This window comes from Mus pahari, chromosome 14 (genome assembly GCF_900095145.1).
Source record: "Mus pahari chromosome 14, PAHARI_EIJ_v1.1, whole genome shotgun sequence".
NCBI lineage: Eukaryota > Metazoa > Chordata > Mammalia > Rodentia > Muridae > Mus > Mus pahari.
The window spans coordinates 36,844,671-36,852,170 of record NC_034603.1 but is presented as its reverse complement, the minus strand read 5'-3'; the positions used below and the strand labels follow the sequence as shown (position 1 = coordinate 36,852,170).

At 48.0% G+C, this 7,500-nt stretch overlaps 1 protein-coding gene across 6 annotated transcripts in view; it reads left to right on the top strand.

The window, feature by feature from the left end:
• Pfas (phosphoribosylformylglycinamidine synthase) overlaps positions 1–7,500 on the top strand; it is a 27,107-nt gene that overhangs the window by 8,090 nt on the left and 11,517 nt on the right. For 4 of the 6 annotated variants that reach the window (XM_029546090.1, XM_029546089.1, XM_021212133.2 and 1 more), the window contains 10 exons: positions 191–367; positions 1,855–1,990; positions 2,895–3,000; positions 3,436–3,625; positions 3,713–3,818; positions 4,085–4,225; positions 4,327–4,451; positions 4,560–4,688; positions 5,777–5,908; positions 6,029–6,157. In XM_029546090.1, the coding sequence (XP_029401950.1) occupies positions 226–367; positions 1,855–1,990; positions 2,895–3,000; positions 3,436–3,625; positions 3,713–3,818; positions 4,085–4,225; positions 4,327–4,451; positions 4,560–4,688; positions 5,777–5,908; positions 6,029–6,157 (1,336 nt within the window). In that variant the 5' untranslated portion in view covers positions 191–225. Of the gene's footprint in view, positions 1–190; positions 368–868; positions 889–997; positions 1,079–1,854; positions 1,991–2,894; positions 3,001–3,435; positions 3,626–3,712; positions 3,819–4,084; positions 4,226–4,326; positions 4,452–4,559; positions 4,689–5,776; positions 5,909–6,028; positions 6,158–7,500 lie in introns of those variants that run through there. The other 2 variants (XM_029546093.1, XM_029546092.1) reach the window with 2 other exon arrangements.

Below are 7,500 nucleotides of genomic sequence, written 5' to 3'. Positions count from 1 at the left end.
ATGCTGTACTGCTAAGTCATCCCATCCCAGTATGAAAAGCCTACATTTTGCAGGATTAGTTAAGAATCACTGGGGTTACTCTTTCCTGGTTACTGTTTCCTGAATGTCCCTGTAATATTTCCCTTCTGTATCTCCAGTGACTGGGCTGTATGTGAACCTTAAAATCAACTAATGCTATTTTTTTTTTTAGGAGCCAAATTCTGTTCTTAAAGGTCATCTGTAGAAATGGCCCCTGTCCTTCACTTTTATGTCCGACCCTCTGGCCATGAGGGGGCAGCATCTGGACGTGTTTTTCGGAAACTACAAGAGAAACTGCCAACACTTCAGAGTGTGGAGACTGAGCTGTGCTACAATGTCCACTGGGCAGGTGAGGCCAGATGCTGGGTTTAAATTTTGTTTTGTTTTTGGTGCATTGTTTGACTCTGAGTATCATGTAGCCCAGAGTGGTCTCGAATTCTCTCTGTGACTGGGGGTGGCCTTGAACTCTTGATTCTGTTGCCCTTACTGTGAGTGCCCGACTTACTATGGTGGGTTATCACGTCCAGTATCAGGCGTTGGCTTTTTGTTTTTGATTTACTTCTTTATTACGTTTTGTTTCTATTTTATTTTTAATTGCATATATATGTATGGATTTGTATATGTGAATGTGTATATGAATGCAAGGGTTCAGAAGGCAGCTTTGGGTCCCCTAGAGCTGGGCATAGATGTGGCCTTCTGATATGGGTGCTGGGAATTGATACTGGGTTTTCTATAAAAGTGGATGGTGATATTAACCCCTGAGCCATCTCTAACCTCCCGTTTTACTGATTTACTGTTTTCCTGTGGGACTCTTCCTTCCACCATGTGGGTTCCTGGGGATTGGACTCAGGTTGTCACACTTGACTGCAGGTACATTGAATATGTTTGTGTTTTACCTGTATGTTTGCTTACTGTGTGTACAAGACCAGAAGAGGGCATGGATCCCCTGAAACTGGAATTATAGATGGTTTTGAGTTACCATGTGGATGCTGGAATCGAACCCAGATCCTCTGGAAGAACAACCGTGCTCTTAACCTCTGGGTCCATCTCAGTCCCCTAAGTATTGGATTCTGTCTTGGTTGTTTGGCTTTAAATTTAGATCTCTCCATTGTAGTACTGACTGCTTGAAATGTAGCACTTGGAGCTTAAAATGTATCTCAGCCCCTAAGTATTGAAGTCTGTCTTGGTTGTTTGGCTGCTTTTTTTTTTTTTTTTTTTTTTTTTTTTTTTAAGATTTATTTATTTATTATATGTAAGTACACTGTAGCTGTNTTCAGACACTNNAGAAGAGGGCGTCAGCTCTAGTTACAGATGGTTGTGAGCCTCCATATGGTCCTGGGATTTGAACTCAGGACCTTCAGAAGAGCAGTCAGTGCTCTTAACGGCTGAGCCATGTCACCAGCCCCTGTTGTTTGGCTTTTAATTTGAGGCAGATCTCTCCATTGTAGTACTAACTGCTTAAAATGTAGTACTTGGAGCTTAAAATGTATCTCAGCACCAGGCAGTGGTGGCGCATGCCTTTCCTTTAATCCCAGTGCTTGGGAGGCAGAGGCAGGCGGATTTCTGAGTTCAAGGCCAGCCTGGTCTACAGAGTTGAGTTCCAGGACAGCCAGGGCTACACAGAGAAACCCTGTCTCAAAAAAGAATCTCAGCCCCTAAGTATTGGATTCTGTTTGGTTGTTTGGCTTTCAATTTGAGGCAGATCTCTCCATTGTAGTACTAGGAGCTTGAAATGTAGACAAAGCTGGCCTAGAACCCAAAGACATCCCCCTGTCCCTCTTTCCATTGGTTTCTTAAAAGGAGGTGATCTTGAGGTGCCCTTGTCTCTCTCTGCAGCTGAGACCCTTCCGCGGGCTGAGGAGATGAGGAAGTTGATGTGGCTGTTCGGCTGCCCTTTGCTGCGGGATGATGTTGCTCAGGAGCCCTGGCTTGTTCCTGGCGCCAATGATTTGTTACTGGAGGTGGGACCCAGGTGTGTGTCAGATGCCTTCCTGGCAGCTTGTCCCCGCGTTCCCAGGCCTGTCTCACTTTCACACTCACTACCCACCCTTTGCCTCCATTCCTTTCACTTTTTTGTTTTGTTTTGTTTGGTTTGGTTTGGTTTTTTGTTTGTTTGTTTTTTTAAAGATTTATTTATTATATGTAAGTACACTGTAGCTGTCTTCAGACACTCCAGGAGAGGGTGCCGGATCTATTTACAGATGGTTGTGAGCCACCATGTGGTTGCTGGGAATTGAACTCAGGACCTTTGGAAGAGCAGTCAGTGCTCTTGAGCCACTCTCCACTGAGCCATCTCTTAACCACTGAGCCATCTCTCCAGCCCCCATTCCTTTCACTTTTAGTCTGGCAATTTTTCTTTGTTCCGTCCTCTCTCTGCCTATTTTCCCTGTGCGGGCAAATGCCCTGAAAACCGAACTAGCTCCCAAGTCTATTCTAGAAACAACAGCTTACACTCTGAGAACTTGGATCTTCACTGGTCTCTCTCCATTTCCGTTTCTTAGGGATTGACTATAGGACTTAATGCATGCTGAGTAAGCACTGTGCCACTGAACAGCTTTTGTTTTGAAAACATGATGTTGCTAAGTTTCCCATACTGGGTTTCTGTATGGGTCTGCACCTGAGTGAGCGCAGGGCCAGTGGAGGCATCGGAGCCCCCTAGAACTAGAGTCTCAGGCAGGTTGAGCCTGACATGGGTACAAGGAACCAAACTTGGAGCTATTTCTCCAGCCTCTGATTAAGTTTTGAAATCAGGTGTCCTTGGCATCCAGTCTGAAACTGGAGACCAGTGGTGTGTTGGGTAGATAGCAGTGGGCAAGATCTACCTTCCCAGCTGATCCTTGCCACGGCCCTCAGATCATAACCATCTCTTTCTTCAGACTGAATTTCTCGACTCCAGCATCGACCAACATTGTTTCTGTGTGCCAGGCTGCCGGGCTGAGGGCTGTGGGTCGGGTAGAGACCACCCGACGGTACCGGCTTTCGGTAAGATGTGGGCATTGTGGTGGGAGATCAAGAGGACTGAGTGGGCCAGAGATTAGATCCTGAACTCCAGCAGAGTCATGGGAGAAGCCGGGGGAGAGCTCTTGACTTTTGGCCTGTCCTGTATGCTTAGGAGGTTGGGGTGTTTGCTGCTTGAAGGTACCTGGTTGAAGGGAGAATCGGCCAGCCTGACTGACCAGACTTCTCTGCGCATCCTTTTAGTCTGAACACAGACGCTGTATGGGTCCGAGTGTGCATAGCTCAGTGGCGGGGATTTACCTGGTATATACAAACCCTGGCTTTGATACCTGCACTAGAACGGGAAGTGGTGCGATGTGGTAGTGGTGAGGTGGATAGCTTGGAGGTCCAGAGCAAGTCCTTTCTCTCTTCTTCAACCTTGTCTTTTGTTTTCTTATGACTGTATCTTCCCATCACCAGTTTGCCGACCACCCTACGGCTGAAATGGAAGCCGTCTCTCTGGCTGCCTTGCACGACCGGATGACAGAGCAGCATTACCCTGACCCCATCCAGAGCTTCTCTCCTCAGAGCATCCCAGCCCCACTCAAGGGCTCCATCAACATACTAGCCGAGGGTCGGCCTGCCCTGGAGAAGGCCAACCAGGAGCTAGGTGAGGAGGAGGAGGGGAGGGCAGGATTACTGAGAGGTGATGGTGGCCTGGAGCATGCTATCAGCTTTTCTGGGGTTTGTCTCCTAGGTTTGGCTCTTGACTCCTGGGACCTCGATTTCTATACCAAGCGCTTTCAGGAGCTGCAGCGGAACCCCAGTACAGTGGAGGTCTTTGACTTGGCTCAGTCCAATAGGTGAGGAGGAATACCACTGTCTGCTCCCTTGGCCCTTGTAGTCAGAAGGGAAGACCACAGGGCTCTCCCTGCATTCCTGAGGGTCTGGCTTCCTTACCCTCTGGAGTCTACTGTTAAATCTTGCTCTCACCTTACTTTGCTTCTGAACAAGCCACAGTGGCAGAATATGGGATGACTTTCTATCTTAATATGAATTGGCTGTGATGCTGTTGGGAAGATGTACCCCTGAGGTGACCATGTACCCCCTCCCCATGTCACTCCTGCAGTGAGCACAGCCGACATTGGTTTTTCAAGGGCCAGCTCCATGTGGATGGGAAGAAGCTAGTGCGCTCCCTCTTTGAATCCATCATGAGCACTCAGGCATCCTCCAACCCTAACAATGTCCTCAAGTTCTGTGACAACAGCAGGTTGGCTATGCCTTGGGGTGGAGACGAGGGAGGCCTTGGACCCTGGTTGGATTGCCTTGGATCTTGGGGGAAAGCAGGGTGTAGAGTGACTGTGTCTGCAGCGCAATCCAGGGGAAGAAAGTCAGATTCCTGCGACCAGAGGACTCTACGCGACCAAGCTGCTTCCAGCAACATCAGGGGCTTAGACATGTTGTCTTCACAGCAGAGACACATAACTTCCCCACAGGTGACTTAGGTCCCGGCCTCGGGGCTGAACCTAAATTGTTTTCACTTCCATGGAGGATATCGGGAATGGTTTTACCTCTGTGTTATTTCCTTTCTCTTTTTTTTGCAGGAGTGGCCCCCTTCAGCGGTGCAACCACAGGCACAGGCGGCCGCATCAGAGATGTCCAGTGCACAGGCCGTGGGGCCCACGTGGTAGCTGGCACTGCTGGCTATTGCTTTGGAAACCTGCACATCCCAGGTTCTATGTTTCTCTTCCCTACTCACCTTCCCTTCCCGGCTCTCTGTCCTGGCAGGCACCAGCACCTACAGCTCTTAGGTGTAAGGGTCATCTGGGCATCTTTTCTCAGGAGAGAGAACTTCAGAGTACTTCCCTGCTGACTGCAAACACGAGTGGTATAATAGGGGAAGTTGGAGGTTGCCAGCCTGGACTTTCTTTAGAAACCAGCATTCACTTAATAAGGAAACATGAGACTGGGGTATCTTGTGATCAATACTTGCCCACCAAATCCAGTTTCTTAGAAAATCTTAGCCGGGCATGGTGGTACACGCCTTTAATCCCAGCACTCGGGAGGCAGAGGCAGGTGGATTTCTGAGTTCGAGGCCAACCTGGTCTACAGAGTGAGTTCCAGGACAGCCAGAAACCCTGTCTCGCAAAAACAAAAAAAAGAAAAAAAAGAAAAGAAAACCTTAAGAGACTAAGGGGCTGTACATGACAAAACATTTAAATGAATCTTTAAAAAAAAAAAAATAATTCCGAGGAGATCGCATACACATCTGTTCTCCCCACAACCAAAGTATGGATACTACCGTAGTCGAACTTGGTTAACTGTTTTTTACTGAAGTTACACATAAGGAGTATGGGTGAGGGTTACTGACAGGAGCAGAAATGGTCAGAGACAGCTGCATGGCAAGGCCCACCCCAGCATGGGTGACGCTGTGAGCCACAAAAGCTAGGGAACTGGGGCACACGGCACAACCTGCAGGCAGCTCAGCAACTCTGGTCTAAACCTCTTCCAGGCTGCTCCTCCGGTTTCTGTTGCTCCCAGGCAGCTGGTCTGGCCTTAGAGGCTTTAGCTTGACTGAGTTAGTATTCAAGGGAAAGGCAGAGAGTTTGGAGATGGGACACAAACCACAAGGGTGGCTTCAGTGGCTCAGTGTCTTCTCTGAAGATGTGTCCTCCAGCTTCCCCTTTCTTTTTCTCTTAGTGCTGGGGATCAAACCCACTCCCCTTGGTGTGCCAGACACATGCTGAACAACTGAGCTGCCTCTCCAGCTCTTGCCTTTGATTCTTAGAGTCTAAGAATTGACCTTATCTTTCCATCTCAGGTTATAATCTGCCCTGGGAGGACCCAAGCTTCCAGTATCCTGGGAACTTTGCCAGGCCTTTGGAAGTTGCTATTGAGGCCAGTAATGGAGCATCTGACTATGGCAACAAGTTTGGAGAGCCGGTGCTGGCTGGTGAGCTTTAGAGTGTATAAGAATAACTGATGGTCCCGAGGGATTGTGATTGTGATGAGACCCAGGGACTGGGGAGTTACAAACACTGTGGGACTTAACCTCTTTCCACTTCCACACTAGGATTTGCCCGCTCTATGGGTCTCCAGCTTCCAGATGGTCAGAGACGTGAATGGATCAAGCCCATCATGTTCAGTGGGGGCATTGGGTCCATGGAAGCCAAAGATGTAGGCAAAAAGCCCCCAGAGCCAGGTAAGAACCACCACCCTTGTCTGCATCCAACCAGCTTCCTCTCTAACATAGGGCAGCCACAGGAAGGAAACTGAAGGCATAACAGGGGCTCGTTTCTGTTCTTCTGGCTCCTGTTCTGCCTACAGCAGGTTGTCAAGACAGGATAGTGTTCTGTTAGATGGGCACTTTCTGTCTTTGTGGTCTTTATCTCTTCCCAGTGTACTTGTGTAGATAGCAGGGGCCCTCACCCCTACCTCTGTGTTCAGCCATTGAAGCCAGCATTTATATTTAGTACCTGCTTTATGCTCAGGATGGCTCGATTAAATAGAACAAACATTTATTGAGTGCCTTCCAGTTGTGTGGTGGGCACTGTGTTCAGGGCTATTATCAAAGTCCCAGACCAGCTGGATGGCTCACTTGCCAAGCCTGATGACCTGAGTTCAATGTCTGAAACTCATGGTAGAGGGGGAAAACTGACAACTGACAGTTGTCCTCTGACCTCCATATAGGACCATAGTGTGCTGGTGTCTGCACGCTTAAGAATGAAGAACGGTCAGGTGGTGGTGTCACCCTTTTTTTTTTCCTTTGGCTTTTCGAGACAGGGTTTCTCTGTGTAGCCCTGGCTGTCCTGGAACTCACTCAGAAATCCGCCTGCCTCTGCCTCCCAAGTGCTAGGATTAAAGGCATGCGCCACCACACCTGGCTGGTGGCGCACACTTTTTAATCCAGCACTTAGGAGGCAGCTGGATCTCTGTGAGTTCAAGGTCAGCCTGGTCTACAGAGTGAGTGTTAGGACAGCCAGGGATCTTGGAGAAACCTAGTCTCTAGGGCTATGTGGAGAAACCCAGTCTTGGAAAAAAAAAAAAATCATTAAAAAAAAAAAAAAAGTAAAAGAAAGGGAGAGCTGGCTCAGAGCTGAAGTACACTAATGCTCTTGGAGAGGACCTATATTCAATTCCCAACACCCCATGGTGGGTCACTACCATCTGTAACTACAGTTCTAGGGGATCTATGGTCAACATGTACACATGGTGCACATGCGTACTTGTAGGCAAATACTTCTATACATATATATATTAAAACATGATAACTAAGTCTCTGAAAGAGAATATGTCTAGATCCGGTTGATTGACTAGGTGGCTTAGTGGGGTGTGGCCCTAAAAGGATCGATAGGAGATAAAGCTTAGTTGGTAGGGAGCATGACTAACGTTACAAAAGCCTTGGGTTTGGTTCTAGAACCTCATAAACCAGGGGTTGTAGTACTTGAGTGTAATCCTAGCGCTCTGGAGTTAGAAGGTCAGACATTCAAGGTCATTCTTTTTTCCTTTCTTTCTTTCTTTCTTTCTTTCTTTCTTTCTTTCTTT